Source organism: Hypanus sabinus, chromosome 14 (genome assembly GCF_030144855.1).
Source record: "Hypanus sabinus isolate sHypSab1 chromosome 14, sHypSab1.hap1, whole genome shotgun sequence".
NCBI classification, from domain to species: domain Eukaryota; kingdom Metazoa; phylum Chordata; class Chondrichthyes; order Myliobatiformes; family Dasyatidae; genus Hypanus; species Hypanus sabinus.
The window spans coordinates 434,250-456,793 of NC_082719.1; the positions used below are offsets into that span (position 1 = coordinate 434,250).

Sequence of the window (22,544 nt, forward strand, 5' to 3'; positions counted from 1 at the left end):
ACACTTCATGTAATTAATCTTTACCTCTGGAGGAACCAATTGATGAGCAGCCTGAGCAGCATAAAGAAGAATCTTGGTCACATCTAAAAGGGGGAATAGCGAAGATCCACATGAAAAATGCATTAAAAGGTAACCCTTCATACAGATAATGCTAGAGACAGGCTTACCTCTTTGATGTGGCTGGAGGAAACGTTGTATGAACGGGTAGAAGTTAAAAAGGAATAGCTGTTTAGGGAAAAGAAAAACAAGTAACAATGTTGTACAAGGCTATTCTTAATTATTTCACAAGCTAAAAGAACTGCTTCAGTATTTAGCAAAAACATTTGCCAAATGTTTGATCTTGTACAGTGTCTGCAAACACTTTAATCAATGGCAATATCTTTACCACTTGGTTTTCAAATTATAGAGGTTACTAAATGGTCAATATGATGTAGGTAATCTCCTTTTGGGGAAAAATTGTAGCCAATGAGTAAGAAGAAGTTGAAGACACTGGAATCAGAAGCTAAAAGAAATTGCTGGAGGAACTCAGTGGACACCAAGGGACAATTGATGTTCAGTCAGCAGCCTGCATCAGTACTGCTCAGCCACAAATTTTGTACGACAAAGACAGAAAATGCTATGAAACACCAAGTATTGGTCACATTCCTATTGTTTTACTATAGAATACTAGAAACTAGCAGAATTCTCTGTCATAAATTGATGCAGAACCAAACAAAAATTGCTAAGTAGTATGGGGTGGAAGAATGGGAATATTGTTTGTGATTGAGAATCAGCTGTGACCATATCAAATGGCACAGCAGATTTAAAAAGGAGCAGGACGAGGCTAAATGTTTTTATGTATTTAATATTGTAATACAAGTAAAGTGCATTGTCCTCGATATCCAAGAGTGGTTCGATATGTATCTCAGGCAATTAATTATTGTATTTGTCTATGGAAACTTGTCAGCTTTTTTTTATATAAAGAAACACGGGACTCTATGCAACCACACCAAAGAAATAAAATTGGCCTTTCAGTCAAAACACCTTAATAAATACTCACCATGATGGAAGAATCACCCTACTCTGAACAGTAGTTTTAAACTACAGTTTTAAAGGAAGGCACGTTGAGCAGCAGTATACATGGTCAGGGTCATATAGTTAGTCCTAAAATGTGGCTTAAATCCACAATTCCTGACATACAGACACAAACACAATCAAGCAGCCTAGCAGATACCTGCAGTTAATTAGACTGGCAATGAGATCCCGGCTGCTGCTGCATTTAATATTAATGTGTAAACATACACTCAGTGGCCACTTTATTCAGTACACTGACTCATTAATGCAGATATCGAATCAGTCTTGCAGCAGCAACTCAATGCATAAAAGCATGCAGACACAGTCAGGTGGTTCAGTTGTTCAGACCAAGCATCAGAAAGAGATGTGATCTAAGTGAGTCTGACTATTGGTGCCAGACAGGATGGTTTGACTATCTCAGAAACTGTTCATCTCCTGGGATTTTTACACACTACAGTCTCTAGAGTTTACAGAGAATGAGGCAAGAAACAAAGAACATCCAGTGAGTGGCAAAACTGTGGTGAAAATGTCTTGTTAATGAGTGAGGTCAGAGGAGAGTAGCCAGACTGGTTCAAACTGACAGGAAGTTGATTGTAACTCAAATAATCATGTGTTACAACAGTGGTGTGCAGAAGAACTTGAAGTGGATGAGCTTACAGCAGAACACCACAAGCACAGACTCGGAGGACATTTTGTTAGGTACACCTGTGTTTAAAAATGACTTGAACTGCATTGTCAAAGAAACTATGCAAAAACTCACCTCATGAATTCCAATTAACCTTGATATTAGATCCATCATCATCATCTTAACTTCAAACCTTTCCTTAGAATTTTCCAACTGTTTGAAAAGTTTCTCTGCAAAGCCTGTAATGAAGTGAATTGCATTCCATTGGAAATTTCTTCCCAAGAAACAAGTTGGAGTAAATTTCTACTGATGGAGAACAGACGTAATATTTATTTTTACATGTTACAACACCTGAGGCAATCTACGGTACAGGTAGGTTCATTTTGCAGTGTGGCAATTCGTCCTTCCACCATCCCCAACCTCCCCTCCCCCACCAAAGAATTTTCTATATTATTAACTGTTATTTGTTGAGAATTTCATAATTAAAGTAACTACCTATAATGTATGAAGTGTATGTCTTCATTTAAACTGAGGACTGGAAGATAAGTGGAGAGACAACAGGCTGCCAGCTACCTCCAATCTCCTCCCCATCCCAGCCCCACTCCTGCCAGCTCCATCTGCCTGTTTTTTTCCTCCCTATTCATTTCTCCATTACCTTTCCACTTCAGTTTATTTCTTCCTGCCCCCCCCCCACACCCCCTCCACATCTGAAAATACCGCACCTGTAATCACTTGTGTCTCTAAATGTAGCTTAAGGCATTTGTTTTGGAAACAGACAAGCAATCAATCTCTTAAATAGACTCAGCTCCCCCACCCGCCACGAAGCAGCAGCTGGAGTATTATCATTACTGCTGATGGAAAGGCATTCCACAGAAAAGGATTCCTCATTGCTTGCTGAAAACTGAAAGGCCAAGACTGAGAAGAAGACATGGAGGGGAAGTTTCCTATAGTGCTGCAGTTTAGGACCAGAGGGCATGGTCTCAGAATACATCCCTTCAGAACAGAGATTAGGAGGAATTTCTTTAACCAGTGGGCGGTGAATCTGTGGAATTCACTGTCACAGATGGCTGTGGAGGCCAAGTCACTGGGTATATTTAAAGTGGAGGTTGATAGGTTCCTGATTAGTAAGGTTATGGGGGAGAAAAAGGAGAATGGAGTTGAGAGGGAAAATTAAACAGCCATAGTTAAATGGCAGAGTAGGCTTGATGGCCAAATGGCCTAACTCTACTCCGACATTTTATGGTCTAATTTCCAGTTACAATATAAGATTTGGTTGCAAATAAGATTTATGTTATGGAAAATCATGATAATGATGTATGTCCCAGCAAATACCTCCTCCTTTGACTGGGAGGAGGCCTCACCAGTATCCATCATTCAGCAGCACTACAGATTTTGCTATAAGGAACAGCATGACTTAACAATTTGAATTCATTAAACAAGTAATCTGTGAGATTAGCAAATCTCAAATCACACAGAAGGTGCAAATCAAACATCAATATCATTCTGTCATCCGAGAACAGTGACTTCTGAGTCAGTCAGAATTAAAGCACGCCACCTAATGACTTTAATCTATCAACCACAAATATGATGGCACCAAAGACCTTATTTCTAGTAATGACCTACTCTTTTGTTAATGACTATTTGTAAGGAAGACCAGATTGCAAACAGGCACCTCAAATGAGAATTACTTGACCTCTGATAGAGGTATACAAGATATTAAGAGGAATAGACAGTGTTCAGCCAGCGCCTCTTCCCCAGGGCACCACTGCTCAGTACAAGAGGACATGGCTTTAAGGTAAGGGGAGGGAAGTTCAAGAGGGATATTAGAGGAAGGTTTTTCACTCAGAGAGTGGTTGGTGCGTGGAATGTACTGCCTGAGTCAGTGGTGGAGGCAGATACACTAGTGAAGTTTAAGAGACTGTTAGACAGGTATGTGGAGGAATTTAAGGTGGGGGGTTATATGGGAGGCAGGATTTGAGGGTCAGCACAACATTGTGGGCCGAAGGGCCTGTAATAACCATATAACCATATAACAATCACAGCACGGAAACAGGCCATCTCGGCCCTCCTAGTCCGTGCCAAACTCTTAATCTCACCTAGTCCCACCTACCCACACTCAGCCCATAACCCTCCACTCCTTTCCTGTCCATATACCTATCCAATTTTACCTTAAATGACACAACTGAACTGGCCTCTACTACTTCTACAGGAAGCTCATTCCACACAGCTATCACTCTGAGTAAAGAAATACCCCCTCATGTTTCCCTTAAACTTCTGCCCCCTAACTCTCAAATCATGTCCTCTCGTTTGAATCTCCCCTACTCTCAATGGAAACAGCCTATTCACGTCAACCCTATCTATCCCTCTCAAAATTTTAAATACCTCGATCAAATCCCCCCTTAACCTTCTACGCTCCAAAGAATAGAGACCTAACTTGTTCAACCTTTCTCTGTAACTTAAGCGCTGAAACCCAGGTAACATCCTAGTAAATCGTCTCTGCACTCTCCCTAATTTATTGATATCTCTCCTATAATTCAGTGACCAGAACTGTACACAATATTCCAAATTTGGTCTTACCAATGCCTTGTACAATTTTAACATTACATCCCAACTTCTGTACTCAATGCTCTGATTTATAAAGGCCAGTGTTCCAAAAGCCTTCTTCATCACCCTACCCTACATGAGACTCCACCTTCAGAGAACTATGCACTGTTATTCCTAGATCTCTCTGTTCCACTGCATTCCTCAATGCCCTACCATTTACCCTGTATGTTCTATTTGGATTATTCCTGCCAAAATGTAGAACCTCACACTTCTCAGCATTAAACTCCATCTGCCAACGTTCAGCCCATTCTTCTAACCGGCATAAATCTCCCTGCAAGCTTTGAAAACCCACCTCATTATCCACAACACCTCCTACCTTAGTATCATCGGCATACTTACTAATCCAATTTACCAGCCCATCATCCAGATCATTTATGTATATTACAAACAACATTGGGCCCAAAAATGTGCTGTACTATTCTATGTTCTTCATCTCAAATGCTCACAGAAAACTGAACACTCGCCAATTTCTTACCTTGCGGATCATGAATGAGGTGAATCGCTGAAAAGTTAAATACTTCTGCCTTTTTCTTCTTTTTATGTTTCTGTAACCAACGTGCATATGTCATTACAACAAAAATCATGGAAACTTAATTTATTGCCAAATTTACAATGAAATGATCAGCCATTAAGAGGAATCCAGTTAAAATTTAAAGGGCCTTTGGGATGCTTATTCATCTTTAGTAAGCATAATCGAAGAATCAAGAAGTTTGAAGTTTTTTTTGTTATTTACTGGCATTTCAACCTTTAGTCAGGGACACAAGAAAATCTCAAGTTTTTCCATTGCTAACCCTATGTCAATATGAAGCATTTATTGCTTTCTTAACAAGATTCTTATCCCCAAACTTGGAATATTTTGAAACTATAACGTAATCTACATTATTGGCATTTCTGAGTGTTACCGAATTGGCAAAACCAAGTGGAACTGAATTGTAGGAAGCTCCATGCTGAAAAGCCATGAGCTATCAAAAATTAAACAAATAAAACAAAATAAAAAATAAAAATAAAACAAAAATAAAACACAAGTCTCATTATACCAGCAGAAAATCATTAACATTTCTCTCTAGACTAGGCTAGAAGTGAATCCAGGAGCAGAGACAAACTACACATGTTTTACTTTGTATAGAAATTGCAAGGTGAGGGCAATAAAGGTCTTCCCAAGCTTACAAACATCTGATCTATGTACAGCCTGAACATTGGACATGGTATTTGGGAGATGAATAGGATGGACTTGCCCGCAGCCATGGGCTGCATACATCTTGCCATGCCATAGCTCAGTCACAAGTAGTTTGCAGGAGCAGAACCCTGTGGCAAACTGCAAAGGACCTGCAAGTTATTAGGCAAGAAGCCTTGTTTTACCCAGATCACCTGCAGCATTATGGGATGCAGCACACAGTTTTTATTTCCTTTATAATGTGTCCAACTTTAATGCTTCCATTACTAATCAGCATTCCACACAAATACTTCACTGCTGAAAATGAACTGCTTACTTTTAAGACTTTCAAAGCCTTTTCCAGCTTCTTTTTATTTTTTGATGATTTCTTTCCAGTTGCAAATTTTGTGGTTACATCTCGCATTGTGAGTCCTTCATCCTAAAGGGAAAATAACCACAAGATCACTTAAAAATAGTGGATACAGCCCAGTCCATCAAAGTCCACCCCACCATTGAGCACTCTATACAAATTGCCATCACAGGAAAGCAGCATCCACGCCATGTTCTCTTCTCGCTGCTGCCATAAAGGTTGTGTTACAGGAACTTCAGAACTCACTCCATCCAGAAACAGTTATTACTCTCAACTATCAGGCTTTTGAACCAAAGGGGATAAGTTCACTCAAAATCACTTGCTCCATCACTGAACTGTTACCAAACAATATGAACTCTCTTTCAAGGACTGTGCAACTCATTTTCTCGATATTTATTACTTATTTATTCATCATTATTACTGTGTCTTTTTTTCTTTTTTTGTATTAGTACAGTTTGTCTTTTGCACATTGGTAGTTGTCCACCCTGTTGGGTGTGGTCTTTCATTGATTTTTTTTGTGTTTGTTACATTTACTGCGAATTCCTACAAGAAAATGAATTTCAGGATTGTATATGGTGACATATATGTACTGTAATAACAAATTTACTTTGAACTTTTGTCTAAGAAATACAAAGAAATAATAAAAGGGATTTTACAGTTTACTGTGACAACTTCTAGGCTGCCACCCCAAAACATCCAAAGCATCAAATTGCAGCAATACTCCAATCTTAGTTGGAAGGCAAGAGGTTGAATGCACCTTTGATATTATAATACACAGTACTGTGCAAAAATCTTAAGTACATATATAACTAGGGTGCCTACGACTTTTACACTGTAATTGTCAATGTGCAGCAGTGACTGAGTTTATAAATGTGGCAAGAGCAAAGGATGTTGGGAATGGTCAGGGTGGAGTGCAGTGGGATAGGTGACAGAGAAGGAGTGGTGGTGGTGGGGGGGGGGGGGGGTTGGTGGCGTAGATATAATTGCACCCGGCCAAGACACTAGGCAAGGTCATTTAATTCCAAAAAATCTTTATTGATCATTACAGAATGTCTTCTCTGGTGCTTCCCATTGGCTCCCCCTCTCCCTTCCCCTTTTTCCAACCACAGTTCATTTTTTTTTTCTCCCTCTCCCTCTCCCTCCCTCTCTCTCTCTCTCCCTCCCTCCCCCTCTCCCTCTCCCTCTCTCCAATATATATAAAATGTGAATTAAATTTCACATTTACCTCAGAATCTGAATCACTGTCATTTTTCTCATCTATGTCTTTACCCAGAAAGAACTTCAAAGCGCCAACCAAAATCTGAAAATAAGCAAGAACAGGAAGTTATGGAGGCAACTTGACACTCAAAACACAAAATTTATACATATAAAACAGTAGGTTGTTTGGAAACCAGTTTCTTTAGAGGAAATAGTCACTGCTCAAAAGGCCAGAACACTGATATCCAAGATTGGAACACTCATATCAGATATGATCAGTCACTAGAACTTGAAGTACCGATGCAGTTAAACAGATTTGGTTAATTAAAGTCAATGCAGCCAAAGAGATGAAGTTGGAAAAAGATGTAATAGAAACAAACTGAGGTAAGAAACTATACCAAAAACTTAGAAAACCCAAAAAGATAGACATTAATCAGACAGAGCAAGCACATGAAAATTAACAAAAGTGATGCATTAAGATTAACTACATATATAAGAATATGCTGATGATCAATTTATTATGGATTTTAACTTTTGACCTCTTCCTCTCACGTCTTTCATTTCTACTCCTTTCAAGTGATAAATGGATCCAAGTGAAAGAGAAATGCACACAACCCTAATCAGCACACTTACACAAAAGATGCAACTGTTGTGGAACAGATGAAGAGGAAATTTATGAGGGTGTTGTCAGCAGTGGAAAACATTTAGGCAAGGTGAAAGATTAGAATGGCTGGGTTGCTTTTTTGGAACAAACGGCTAAAGGGAGACTTAACTGAGGCATGTCAAGATATAAAGATCAGATTAAATGTGACAGATGCATTTCCACAAGCAGAGGAGGAAGAACCTAAGGGCAAGGGTTTGAAGCAGTCAGCAGAAGCTACAGAAAAGATGAGGAAACAAAACCAACCAGAAGGAAATTGTTGCTTCAAAAGATGGTAGAGGCAGAAACTCGACACATTTAAAATTTGTCTGAACATTCATTTAAGGAGTCGCGATCTGACAGATTATGGATTAAGTGATTAAAGTGAGATTATGTTGGATTATCTACTAGAACAGAAAAAAATGTTATAAATTTTCTACGGCTCTATGAAATATGAAGTGCAGTAATGATTCAAAGCTGATGCATGCAGTTATAGTGTGAAAAAACAAAGTGTGTTAACCAGCACCACTAAGAAGGGGAATGCATTATGATTGGAAAGAGGTGACACACGATTTTAATGAACTGGGCATGTAACTGCCAATGTTGAATATTCAAGACTTACTGATAACATGCACTAAAAGCAATTGAGAAACTGCCTTTGAGATATGCAGTTAGGATTCAGTTATTAAAAAGATCTGGCAGTTTTTGAGAAGCGGTGGTGATCCGCCTTCCTGAGTTACAATGTACACAATGCTGTTTAATGGGAGGCTCAATAAATAGCAGTCTATTTGAGTAATAAGTAATATCACATTGGCTTTCCTTGAACTAGGTGAAAACTGCAGCTCACACAAGGAGAGGCCAGTTGTGATATTCAGCACCTCAAGGTGCAGAGGTTCTTCTCCTGGCAATGACAAGCTTCTGAATTTCCCTAGCACTGTCCTTCTATCTGGGGACATGTCCCAACCTCCACTGGCAGCTGGGATTTACACTAGAATGCTCCCCTCCTGAGAGGGAGCCAAACCTGCCAACCAGGATGGCTTCTAATCAGGGATTCTGCTGAAAGTAAAAACATGGAATTAAAACCCTGAAGATTGTACACGGGCAGCACGATACCACAGCAGTTTGCATAACACTGTCACAGCACCAGCAACCTGGGTTACATTTCACTACTGTCTGTAAAGAATTCTAAGTTATCCACATGGGTTTCCTCGGGGTACTCCATTTTCTTCCTACGTTCCAAATATGTACGGATTAGTAGGTTAACTGATTACGTGGCTGTCATTGGATGGTGCAGGCTTGTTGGACCAGAAGAGCCTGTTACCATGCTGTATCTCTAAATAAAAGTAAATAAATAAATCCGGGTCTGTTCAGGATGTATTTATTCCCTACCATGTAATATCTGCTTATCAATTGCCTGTCAATCACAAGTAACTGAAAAGCCACTGAACTAACAACACCTAGGTGGTACTGTTGCACACTACCGCAGGGTCCAGAATCTAATCTATCCACACTGGAAATTACCATGTAAAATGGTAATAATAATAATCGGCTTTTAACTTGCCAATCTCAACGGTGGCATTTTTTGTAAAAAGATAGATACAAGCATCGTAGCACAACCCTTCATTAGGCTGGGGTCTACACACTCCCAAAGTACCAAGAAAAATACCAGGAAGCTTTTCACTCACAAATACTAAAACTAAAATCTGTAACAGGCATCCAGCTTGGACGCAATTTCTTACACAGAAACAAACACGAGTGAATCTGCAGATGCTGGAAATAAATAAAAACACAAAATGCTGGCAGAACTCAGCAGGCCAGACAGCATCTATGGGAGGAGGTAGTGACGACGTTTCTGGCCGAAACCCTTCATCAGGAGTGAAGTAACATGGGATGGTGGAGAGGGGATAAGAAGTGGGGGGAGGGATGAAGTAGGGAGCTGGGAAGTGATAGGCTGGAGGGAAATAGGCTAGGGGGAAGGTGGAGAACTATGGGAAATAAAAGAGAAAGAAAGGTAGGGCTGGGGGAGATTATAGTGAGGGGGGAAAAAGAGAGAAAGAGAACCAGACTAAAATAGTAGATAGGGATGGGGGTAAGGGGGTGCAGGTGTATCAATAGAAGTCTGTGAGTTGGATGTTCATGCCGGCAGGCAGGAGGCTACCTAGGCGGGAGATAAGGTATTGCTCCATCGACCTGCATGTGGCCTCATCTTGACGGTAGAGGAGGCCATGGACAGACATGTCAGGGTGGGAGTGGTCTGTGGAATTGAAGTGTGTGGCCACAGGGATACTGCCACTGTTGGAGGACTGAGCGCCGGTGTTCAGCGAAACGGTTTCCCAGTCTGCAGCGGGTCTCCCCAATGTATAAATGGCCACATCGGGAGCACCGGATACAGTATATCACCCCAGAGTATATCACTCTGTTTCTTCCTGGATTCCAGACCCAGTCAGTCAGCAAGTTTGCTGATGATACTAAGCTGGGTGGCAGTGTGACATGTGATGAGGATGTTAGGAGAATTCAGGGTGACTTGGATAGGCTGGGTGAGTGGGCAGATACTTGGCAGATGACGTTTAATGTGAATAAGTGTGAGGTTATCCACTTTGGGAGTAAGAACAGGAAGGCAGATTATTATCTGAACAGTGTAGAGTTAGGTAAGGGAGAAATACAAAGAGATCTAGGAGTCCTTGTTCATCAGTCACTGAAGGTGAATGAGCAAGTGCTGCAGGCAGTGAAGAAGGCTAATGGAATGGTGGCCTTTATTACAAAGGGAATTGAATACAAGAGCAAGGAAATCCTCTTGCATTTGTACAGAGCCCTGGTGAGACCACACCTGGAGTATTGTGTACAGTTTTGGTCTCCAGGGTTAAGGAAGGACATCCTGGCTGTAGAGGAAGTGCAGCATAGATTCACTAGGTTAATTCCTGGGATGTCCGAACTGTCTTACGCAGAGAGGTTAGAGAGACTGGGCTTGTACACGCTGGAATTAAGGAGATTGAGAGGGGATCTGATTGAAACATATAAGATTATTAAGGGATTGGACAAGATAGAGGCAGGAAATATGTTCCAGATGCTGGGAGAGTCCAGTACTAGAGGGCATGGTTCGAGAATAAGGGGTAGGTCATTTAGGATAGAGTTAAGGAAAAACTTCTTCTCCCAGAGAGTTGGGGGGGGTCTGGAATGCACTGCCTCAGAAGGCAGTGGAGGCCAATTCTCTGGATGCTTTCAAGGAGGAGCTAGATAGGTATCCTATGGATAGGGGAATCAAGGGATATGGGGACAAGGCAGGAACCGGGTATTGATAGTAGATGATCAGCCATGATCTCAGAATGGCGGTGCAGGCTCAAAGGGCCGAATGGTCTACTTCTGCACCTATTCTCACCCTCTACCACCACTCTTCTCCGCCTCGAGGAATTAGTCCTCACCCATAACAATTTCTCCTTTGGCTCCTCCCACTTCCTCCAAACTAAATGTAACTCCCTGGGTCGCCTCAGGCTCGTTCAGCTCGTTCTCGTCTAGGGGGAGCTGCCTTCGGCCCCGCCAAACTGGGTAATCAGCTGGTGTGGATGCTGTGTGATGTCCCCGCCTCGCCCAAAAACAGACAGTACACCATATGCGATTAAATGAGTACAATTTATAAAGGTTACTATAACTAAGTGATTAATAACGATACAGTATATATGAAGAGAAAATTAAAGAAAAGGCGCCAAACTTATCAAAGTCCAAACCACTTCGTGCACAGCCATTGGAGCTCAATTTCTGAAGTCTTCTGGCCACCATTCGATCCCCTCCGAACTCCTCGACTCGCAGCTCAGGACCCTCCGAACACCTCGACTCTCCAAACAGCTCAGGACCCTCCGAGTGGTCAACCAAGCACATCTAGCTTCATCCCCCCCCCCCCCTCGGAGAATCTCCCGGCCTCGGACCCCCCTTTGGGGTCCGATCCTCGCCCAGCTTAGAGCATTGCGTCCTCTCTCTCGACCCCCTCGCGCCGATCTGCCCAAAAGCCCGTCAACAAAAGCTTACAGACTCAGAAGAAAGAACATTAATCCCCATTTGGTTTACAAAGGAATACCATTCTTCTTATCAGTAAATTAGCATTCCTGCTAGTTAACAAAAGAAAACCCTTTCCCAACAGTAACAAAGAAAAAAGAAGAAACCCCCTTTACACACTTTCTCCACCAAATAAAAGTCATGTCCTCATGACTACTAAATAACTCGCCACCTTTCCTGCCAACACACCGTAACCCAAGCACAAACAGTGACATCTCCTCCCCACACAGTAACCCTCACGCCCTGTTCCTCAGGCGCTACTTAGGCCAACTATCTGGGAGTTCCCTAACCCTTCTGAGGCCTCCGTACCCCCTCACCTAAACCCTTCAGGCTCGGACACAACTGGGGATACCTTGGGCCCACTACCAACTCCTCTCTCAACCTCTCACTCATGCTCCACACTGCACTAAGCTAACCCTCCCCACTACACCTGACTCAATGGGAGAAGGGCCAAAGGTCTCTTCCTCAATCGAGGGAAAGTCAGCAAAAGGCAGCATGTACCACACATCCAGCACATCATCCATCGAATCTGTATTCTTCCTCATTCCTGTGATCGGTAGCTGCTGTTTGATCTTCTCCGAACGGAAACACGTGGCCTGCACTGCTCCCGCAGTCTCTTCAGCCTCCTGTTCAGTATTCACTGCACTTCTCTCCAGCTTTTTCTTCCTCATGACATCTTCCAGATCAACTTTCAGGTTTTGCACTTCATTTGAACTGTCGATGGTCATCTTCAGGTTCCCTTCAAGCTTCCGCTTCTCTCTTCTGAGATTCGTCTGTAATTTCTTCACCTCCGCAAACTCCCCTCTCCGGGTTCTCAGTTTGCTATTACCCTCAGTCAGACAACTTTCTTCGTTCTCTCCAACTTGTAAGTCTTCCGAATGGTTCCAGATCACTTTCTCCAGTCTCTCCGTCTTCATTTCAAACTTGATTCCGTAGAGACAGTCACTCACGAGCTGCGACCTTCGCCAGCCCTGGCACGTATCCAGAAAACACTTTAACTCGGTAGTTCTCAGCTGCTCCTGCAACGACCTCACTTCATATTCTCCTGAGGCAAATCCAAATACCAAGAGATCATCCACATACACCAAAACTCCAAACGCCTCCACATCCCCTATAGTCTTCCACCTGCCCCGCAGGAAGGTTGCAAGGGCTCCAGATATGCCCTGTGGCATCCTTTCGGACCCGAAGACTCCTAGGGAATTTATAACGGCCGTCTTCTCCTTGTCGGCCTCACTCATCGGGATCTGGCAACATCCACTCCTCAGATCCAGCACCTTAAACCACTTCACACCACTCAGACAGGCCATCGCCTCTCCGGCCCTCAGGGCCATATTCTGGTCACTGACAGTGCGCCTCTTCAACGCAATATAATCCACACACACGCTGCCTAGGTCTTCCACGGCTGTAGGGGCCAGTCGCCGCAACCTCTCTCTCTCCGAGGTGTCTTCAGCGGTCAACTCCCCTCCCTCGTGGTATTTCGCAGCGTCCACTAAGAGGGTCTCACCCTCAGATACTTCCCCCAGGCCGTACCACCACCGGCTCTTGTTTGAATTCGGTATCAGCCCAATGCTGCTACACACGTCCACACAAGCAGCTCGAAACTCTGGGTGCATCGACAATGCCTCCATACAACGCTCACCCGCCTCCTCCGGGCAGGCCCCCAAGCACACCAGCAGGATATTGGTTCTCTCTAGAACAGAAACACTGCCCGTCTCAACAGGGTCCGGACACATCAGCATTAACGATTCATGAACTTCAGTCTCCTCCACATTTGCCTCCAAGAACTCCATTTTCACTGACCAACAACTGTCGTCTGGATAATCATCGGCACTGGTACCCCGAATCTCCAGTGTCCTCAATGTCGTCAAGGGTAAATGCTTCCAATAACGGTTATGACACAAACTGTACAGCAACTTAACCGGCGCCCCGGTGCCGAGGATGGCTTTAATTTGACTTCCATCCATCCGTAACAACACCTGTGCGCATGGCCCCTCTGAGCCTTCAGGAATAGGGTCTGCTCCTTTCAGGAGTTCCTTGGTACATTGCTGGGAACGTGCTCCCCCAGAGACCCCAAGCCGTTCCCCCACTGGGCCTCCTCTAAGTTTCCCGACACCTCTCGAATCAACGGAACAACTGATCCCCTTGGCACCACAAGCAATTTATCTGCCACCCCTAGGCAAAAAGGGATACCCTAAAAACTTCCCACCAATCTCCTGCCACGGATATGATAAGCCCCCCAGCTGCAGCATTTGACTTCCAGTCAAACCACACGCATTTTCCCACACTTTCCCAGAACTGGCAGCGGTCACTTCGAGGTAATTGCGCCCGACAGTTCTAACAAAGTCACCAGCCCGCCTACTCAAGCTTTCAACCCGTCCCTGTCGCTTTCCCTCAGCCAAGCACCGCCACCCACCCAACAACTGAGGGGTCCGCTCCACCCACGCCTCCACCACTTTAGGGCTGGATGTTATTCCAACAACTGGGCGGAGCTCACCACTGCTGAAAGATCCCAACCTGTCACTCCTCACTCTCCAAACAGTACGGACAGCCCATGGTCCCACCACCATTTTGTCAGCACTAGTCGGAAATCGAACAACGACCTCCAGGCTAGCAACAGCAGCCACCCCACCCAACACACACGCAGTGATAACCAGCAATCGCACACCCACAAAGGCACACCAGCTCTTCGCCGCAGACACAATTTAAAGAGGGTGATCACACAGCTTCCACAGAAATCAATCCCGGACGAGCCCCCACAATGTAACTCCCTGGGTCGCCTCAGGCTCGTTCAGCTCGTTCTCGTCTAGGGGGAGCTGCCTTCGGCCCCGCCAAACTGGGCAATCAGCTGGTGTGGATGCTGTGTGATGTCCCCGCCTCGCCCAAAAACAGACAGTACACCATATGCGATTAAATGAGTACAATTTATAAAGGTTACTATAACTAAGTGAATAATAACGATACAGTATATATGAAGAGAAAATTAAAGAAAAGGCGCCAAACTTATCAACGTCCAAACCACTTCGTGCACAGCCGTTGGAGCTCAATTTCTGAAGTCTTCTGGCCACCATTCGATCCCCTCCGAACTCCTCGACTCGCAGCTCAGGACCCTCCGAACTCCTCGACTCTCCAAACCGCTCAGGACCCTCCAAGTGGTCAACCAAGCACATCTTGCTTCATCCCCCACCCCCCCTCGGAGAATCTCCCGGCCTCGGACCCCCCTTTGGGGTCCGATCCTCGCCCAGCTTAGAGCATTGCGTCCTCTCTCTCAACCCCCTCGCGCCGATCTGCCCAAAAGCCTGTCAACAAAAGCTTACAGACTCAGAAGAAAGAACATTAATCCCCATTTGGTTTACAAAGGAATACCATTCTCGTTATCAGTAAATTAGCATTCCTGCTAGTTAACAAAAGAAAACCCTTTCCCAACAGTAACAAAGAAAAAAGAAGAAACCCCCTTTACATAAAGGTGTAGCAATGGGTGCCCGCATGGGTCCTAGCTATGCCTGCCTTTTTGTCGGCCATGTGGAGCAATCTATGTTCCAAGCCTACACCGGTATCTGTCCTCCTCTTTTCTTGCATTATTTCAACGACTGCATCGGCGCTGCTTCCTGCACACATGCTGAGCTCGTTGATTTCTTTAACTTCGCCTTCAACTTTCACCCCGTCCTCAAATTCACCTGGTCTATTTCTGACACCTCCCTCCCCTTTCTAGATCTCTCTGTTTCTATCTCTGGAAACAGCCTATCCACCGACGTCTACTACAAACCTACTAACTCCCACAGCTACCTAGACTATTCCTCCTCCCACCCTGTCTCCTGCAAAAATGCTATCCCTTTCTCTCAATTCCTCCGCCGCATCTGCTCTCAGGATGAGGCCTTTCATTCCAGGACAAAGGAGATGTCTTCCTTTTTTAAAGACAGGGGTTTCCCTTTGTCCACTATCAACTCTGCCCTCCATCGCATTTCCCGTATTTCACGCACCTCTGCCCTCACCCCATCCCCCCTGCCAGCCCACCAGGGATAGAGTTACCCCTGGTCCTCACCTATCACCCTACCAGCCTACAGATCCAACGTATAATCCTCCGTAACTTCCGCCACTTCCTACGTGATCCCACCACCAACTACATCTTCCCCCACTCTCGGTTTTCCGCAGGGATCGCTCCCTATGCGACTCCCTTGTGCATTCATCCCCCCCATCCCTCCCAACTGACCTCCCTCCGGGCACTCATCCCTGCAAACGGAAGAAGTGCTACACCTGCCCCCACACTTCTTCCCTCACCACCATCCCAGGCCCCAGACAGTCCTTTCAGGTGAGGCACCACTTCACTGTGAGTCAACTGGGGTGATATACTGTTTCTGGTGCTCCCGATGTGGCCATTTATACATTGGGGAGACCCGCCGCAGACTAGGAGACCGTTTCGCTGAACACCGGCGCTCGGTCCTCCAGCAGTGGCGGGATCTCCCTGTGGCCACACACTTCAATTCCACAGAACACTCCCACTCTGATATGTCTGTCCATGGCCTCCTCTACCGTCAAGATGAGGCCACACGCAAGTCGATGGAGCAATACCTTATCTCCCACCTAGGTAGCCTCCTACCTGTTGGCATGAACATCCAACTCACAGACCTCAGTTGATACCCCTGCCCCCCCTTACCCCCATCCCTATCTACTATTTTAGTCTGGTTCTCTTTCTCTCTCTTTTTCCCCCTCACTATAATCTCTATTTCCTATAATTCTCCACCTTCCCCCCTAGCCCATTTTCCTCCAGCCTATCACTTCCCAGCTCCCTACTTCATCCCTCCCCCCACTTATCCCCTCTCCACCGTCCCATGTTACTTCACTCCTGATGAAGGGTTTCGGCCCAAAACGTCGTCACTACCTCCTCCCATAGATGCTGTCTGGTCTGCTGAGTTCTGCCAGCATTTTGTGTTTTTATTTCTTATACAGAAAGCTTATCTTAGCTCCATTATGCTAATAATTACAATAATAATAATAATAATAATAATAATAGCAACATTGTTTACTAGGTTCTGCAACTTATTCCCTTTGCTAGCTGCAATGGTTGCCAATCTTGGAATTTTCCTCAGGCTGCACTTTCCAGACCACACTGCTCCCAAATAAAAGAAAAATATTGAAGATATTTCCCAAATCCAATTCAGTTATAATGTACAGGAAATTAATAAACACAGAATTACCCATTTTACCGTAAATTTAATGCTTAAAGTAATACTGAATTTCCTCCCAATGCCTTGGTCCTTAGCTTAATTAATCTAAAATTAGTTAATTCTGTGTTTATTAATAAACTCTACAGAGACATAGTCATATTAATTTAGATGTACGTGTAGTCTTGTTAGAATCACAGAGCGGGAAAATAGGGCCTTCAACCTGTTTTATACCAACCAAGATTTTCATCTAAGCTAGTCCCATTTGGCCTATATCTTCTCAACATTTCCTATCCATGTACCTGTCCAACTGCCTTTTAAATGTTACTTCTTATGTACCTGCCTCAACTACTTCTTCTGGTAGTTCATTTCATATACTGACCCACCCTCTGAGTGGAAAAGCTGCCCCTCAGGATCCTATAAAATCTCCCACGCCAAATCTATAATTGTACAGTTACTATTAGCCCATTAATTCTTTTCACATAATTGAAAAGGCTCTTTTTTCACAACACCTAACAGAATGTCCTTCCCCATAGTACAGTACAATTGCCTCTTACTTCTTACCTTGGTCACTTTTGAGAAGCAAGCTGTGGTAATGACATTCACAGTCTTTGCATCATTCCTGTAGATAAATTAAAATATTTGCTTCAGTAATGATTCCTCTTATTCTGAAGATTTCTTTGAAATACTCCAGATTTATGAGCAAAGGAATCTTCAACCATCAATCAGTCCATTCTACATGTGACAATTAGATGTATGACTACTTGAACACGGTGAATTAGAATAAAACACAGAAAATACTAGAAGCTCTGGACATATCAGGTACAGATATTAATTCTTGCTTTTTCCACAGAAGCCTCTAGACCTAAGGATTTCCAACAATTCCTGACTTTATTTCAGATCTCCAGTATTTGCAGGTATTTTTAAATTTACATTTGATGGGAAATTACTAACTGTCGCTCCAGACTACTACACACAACAGACACTCACACTTAACTCCTGAATACTAATGTTGAACTGGTTGCATCTTACACAAGAACTAAGAAACAGGAGCAGGAGTAGGCCATTTGGCCCATCGAGCATGCCCCACCATTCAATAAGATTGTGGCTGATCTGTCCGTAAACTCAGCTCCATCTACCTGCCTTTTCCCTGTAACCCTTAATTCACTTACTATGTAAAAACCTAACTGTATCTTAAGTATATTTAGTGAGGAGGCCTCAAACTGCTTCCCTGGGCAGAGAATTACACAGATTCACCACTCTCTGGGAAAAACAGTTTCTCCTCATCTCCGTCCTAAATCTTCTCCCATGAATCTTAAGGCCATGTCCCCTAGTTCTAGTCTCACCTACCGATGGAAACAACTTTCCTACTTCTATCTCACCTGTCCCTTTCAAAATTTTGTATGTTTCAATAGACCCCCTCTCATTCTTCTGAATGCCAGAGAGTATAGTCCCAGGTGACTCAATTCTCTCCTCAGAGGTTAACCCCTTCATCCCTAGAATCAACCTGGGGAATCTCCTCTGCACTGCCTCCAAAGCCAGTATATCCTTCCTCAAGTACAGAGACCAGAACTGCACACGGTACTCCAGGTGCGGCCTCACCTTCTTCATTGACTGGCTGTACTAATATGGTCATGAATGGGACAGAAAGTAACAAAGCAAAATGGGATGAGATTCCACCTGAAAATATTCATTACTTATCAAAAAATCATTTTAAGACCTTATTAGGTGTAAGAATTTATTCCTGGCTAACTTATTCCATCCCAAAGATAACAAACTCATAGATCTTGGACAATAATTCTGCTGTTTGGAGTGACAATTGTGCCTGATTATTATAAACTAAAAACATGATCAATATGACAAGATACTACTTTTGTAAAGACACTGAAGAAAATTGTGATAGCACGTCAAATGCCAGGGATTGTATCCACAAAGGGATGAATCCCTAACACTCCGCGTTTCCAATTCCACTAATAGTCAACATTATAATTACTTCATCTTACTGAAATCTCTGCCATTTTCTGTTTCTCTTTAATGTTCCAGGCTCCGAAGGTTTATACTTTTCAATTATCGATGAATATCAATATCGTGGGCATACTTTGTTAGCACAGGAATGAGTAGCAATACTCATTGGCTGCCCTCAGCACATATTTAGGCTGTGCTGGTTGTTAAAGCAAACAACACAACTCACTGTATGTTTCAATCTGCAGGTGATAAACAAATCAATCTGAATCTTAATATCTCCATGGCTGAAGTTAATGAGTGGACTGTGAAACAAAAAGATATAATCTGTACAAATAAAACAAAGTAATATGAAACCCATTATGCCTGTTCTAAGGAGCTATCCAGTTTAGTTCCATACTTCTGCCCAAAATCCTATAACCTAGTTTTCTTTTAAAACATTTCCAGCTGCTTTATTGAAAATGCCATGGAACTAGAATTTACTTCATATTCAGGTGGTGCATTCCTTATTTAAACTCCCAAGAGAAAAAACTACTCGACTTTTCAATTAAATCGCTGAACTCCCATGACTGGTTCACTAGGCAGGCTATGAAGTTCATGAATTCTATTAGGTCTGTACCTAACTTGCTCTGCAATCTGCAATCTCTCTACATAACTATATACTTTCATCATCGGTGCCACCCTGGTTAAAAAAAAACTGCTGAGTCCTCTCCAAATGTTTGTTCTCTCTCTTGTGGTGTCATTTCCTGTTCTGTACACATTATTCCATGGTGGTTCTCTCTTGCTTGCTCAATATAGCACCAAGTTGCAAACTCCACTGAGGTTGTGGCTCAGTATTTTGGGGTTTGTGGGATGGTTTTGAGGACAGAGGGGGGAGTTAGGGGGTCAGGTTACTGTTTTAGGTTCAGGGATGGGGAGAATTTAAATGGAAAGATTCTAATTGTCCTAATTCGCCCTTTCAATGGTTTTCCCAAACTATAACATGTTTAAACTTGGAAAATATTAGGAGTGGCACTATTGACCCTTCGGTTAAATTTGAAGAAACTTGGGAGGCCATTTATTCAAAATTTTCATATGATGTAAGCTGACCTTTACTGAATCCTTCTCAATAGCTTTTTGTTCATGTATAGAGGAGTGGAGTTAATGACAAATAATGATCTTAACTGATGAAATATGGCAGCACAGCTTTTGTTTTGCTTCATTTTTAATTAAGTTTTTTTTTAGTTTAGGGGGACTTCTTTTTCCTGTATAAAATTATTTGTATCTTTCATGTTCAGTTATTAAGAGATTGGGAGGCTTAAATTACATATGTTACTCAAGGTCCGTTTCTGTATATGTTAACCGTTTTTAATGTAATCCCATAATCCTAATCTCTTTGTATCATTATCATTGTTACGTTTATCTATTCGAAACTTAATAAAAAAAGTTGAGAAAGAAAGGGATGGGGAGGAGAAATTAGAGGGCAGGATGAGCCTTAAGCCTCGGCTCCACGTTTGCGGACAATGACTTGGACATGGAATATCCGCGAACTGGGCAGGATGTTCAGCCGGATGCTGGGCCAACAGAATAGCGTGGATGAAGGCTGGTAGCTCCCCCAGAGTCAGCAAGTTGTCAGCAGTTTGTGGGGTCATATTTCCATGCGGGTAGGAGGAACGAGGTCCAATGAACCCCTAGGTTCACAAATTGGTTTGATGTATGGTACCGTGATCAGCAGGTCAAGGGTTGAATCAGAAGTCTGGAAGCCAAGGCCCATTGGCCAAAGCCCCAAATCTACAAATCTCTGCAAGTCAGCAGGGGAGTCAAAAGGCGAGTGTCTGTGTGTCCATAGCCACATCAGTGTTCGAATCCGAAGCTGCACGCCAAAGATGGACGTTCTTGGAGTTAGAGGACTGTGCATGTGTGTGGGTGGGTAAGGTGCTCAGAGCTTTCTTGCTATTGTTTTGTGGCTTGTTGTGTTTTGTCTCATAGTGTTCTGTGTTCTGCCAAACATGCCGAGTATGCTATGTTGATGGAATGTGTGGCAACGCCTGTGACCTGCCCCCAGCACACCCTCGGCGTGTTTCAATGTACAAGTGATAAATAAACTTGGATCTTGATCAATATCCTGAAAACCCCAAACATTGGGATAATCTTCTAAACATATCCTGTTAGCTTTAAAGATTGGCCAGAGTGGACTTTGCAAATTCTGTCTAGTGGACCAATACTTCTCAATAATCCTCTTCTCCAAAATAACTGCCACTTAGACAATATAGCCAGTTCTGTGGTTTCTCCCAAATGTATCACATGGTCTTCACCAACATGCCATACATCCATACTATTAGTTACAATACTGACCCTTTGAGACCCTCTTTTCTTTTGCTCCAGTTAGAAAACACTTGTCTGCCAGCATCATAGACAGATGCTGTAATCTGGAGCAATGAAACAAACTGCTGGAAGAACTCAATCAGCTAGATAGCAAAATGCAGGGTCTGAACCAGAAATGTCAACGATATCTCTGCTTCTACAGATGCTGCCTGACCTGCTGGGTCCATTCAAAACCCACAGCCCATTTCCTATCCTTTGGTCAATTAAATATTTAACAACAAGACCAGATCAATTCCCCTCTTTGTGAAGGCCAAAGTTCAGAGCTTTGACACTTCCTCCAAAACACCTCATGATCAAAACTCAAGCTTAAGCAGCAAATGACATTACAAACTTCTAGCTTACTTATTAAAATTGCATGTCATAATCGCAGAACCATAAATAATGTAATTGATCCTCAGCCTGCTCAAACATGAGTAATTTGAGGAGCGCAATTAATAATTTCATTTTAATGCACTTGATGTTGCATTGTTATAAATAACTTAATTGCTAATTACTCAAACCATTACAATTGATTCCAGTTAACTGGAGTATCGGTTCATCGTGACAGCCACTTATTTGGGACAACTCTTAAAGAACAAAAACTAATCAAGAAAATAGCCAGGATTCCCTTTATTTACTTGGGATACTATGCTGCATAATTGGGACAGGAGAGTGTTGCTGAACAGTCTCTAACTAATATCAATCGCATGTACTTAGTTAGACAATGCATCATGCTTAGAGTGAACAGTTTTTAAATAGTGTCCATAAGACAAGACCATAAGACATAGGAGCTGATTTAGCCATTCAGCCCATTGAGTTTGCTCTGCCATTCCATCATGGCTGATCCCAGATCCCACTCAACCCCATACACCTGCCTTCTCACCATATCATCTGATGCCCTGACCAATCAGGAAACAATCAACTTCTACCTTAAATATACCCATGGACTTGGCCTCTACCATAGTCTGCAGGAGTGCAATCCACAGATTCACTACTCTCTGGCTAAAAAAATTACTCCTTACCTCTGTTCTAAAAGATCGCCCCCTCAATTTTAAGGCTGTGCCCTCTAGTTCTGGATAGCCCCACCGTAAGAAACATCCTTTCCACATCCACCCTATCTAGACCTTTCAACATTCTGTAGGTTTCAATGAGATCCCCAGGCATTCTTCTAAATTCCAGTGAGTACAGGCAAAACGCTCCTCATATGTTAGTGGAATCATCCTCGTGAACCTCCTCTGGACTATCTCCAATGATAACACTTCCTTTCTGAGAAATGAGGACCAAAACTGTTGACAATACAAGTGCAGCCTGACCAGAGTCTTAGCATTATCTCCTTGCATTTTATATTCTATCCCCATTGAAATAAATGCCAACATTGCACTTGCTTTCTT

General features: G+C 43.1%; 1 protein-coding gene across 3 annotated transcripts in view; it reads right to left on the minus strand.

The window, feature by feature from the left end:
- Positions 1 to 22,544, minus strand: part of sdad1 (SDA1 domain containing 1) — a 97,694-nt gene that overhangs the window by 49,466 nt on the left and 25,684 nt on the right. For all 3 annotated transcript variants that reach the window (XM_059988672.1, XM_059988671.1, XM_059988670.1), the window contains 7 exons: positions 17,413 to 17,470; positions 7,031 to 7,105; positions 5,773 to 5,874; positions 4,758 to 4,827; positions 1,814 to 1,917; positions 168 to 225; positions 25 to 83 (listed from right to left, as the gene is read on the minus strand). In XM_059988672.1, the coding sequence (XP_059844655.1) occupies positions 25 to 83; positions 168 to 225; positions 1,814 to 1,917; positions 4,758 to 4,827; positions 5,773 to 5,874; positions 7,031 to 7,105; positions 17,413 to 17,470 (526 nt within the window). The remainder of the gene's footprint in view (positions 1 to 24; positions 84 to 167; positions 226 to 1,813; positions 1,918 to 4,757; positions 4,828 to 5,772; positions 5,875 to 7,030; positions 7,106 to 17,412; positions 17,471 to 22,544) is intronic.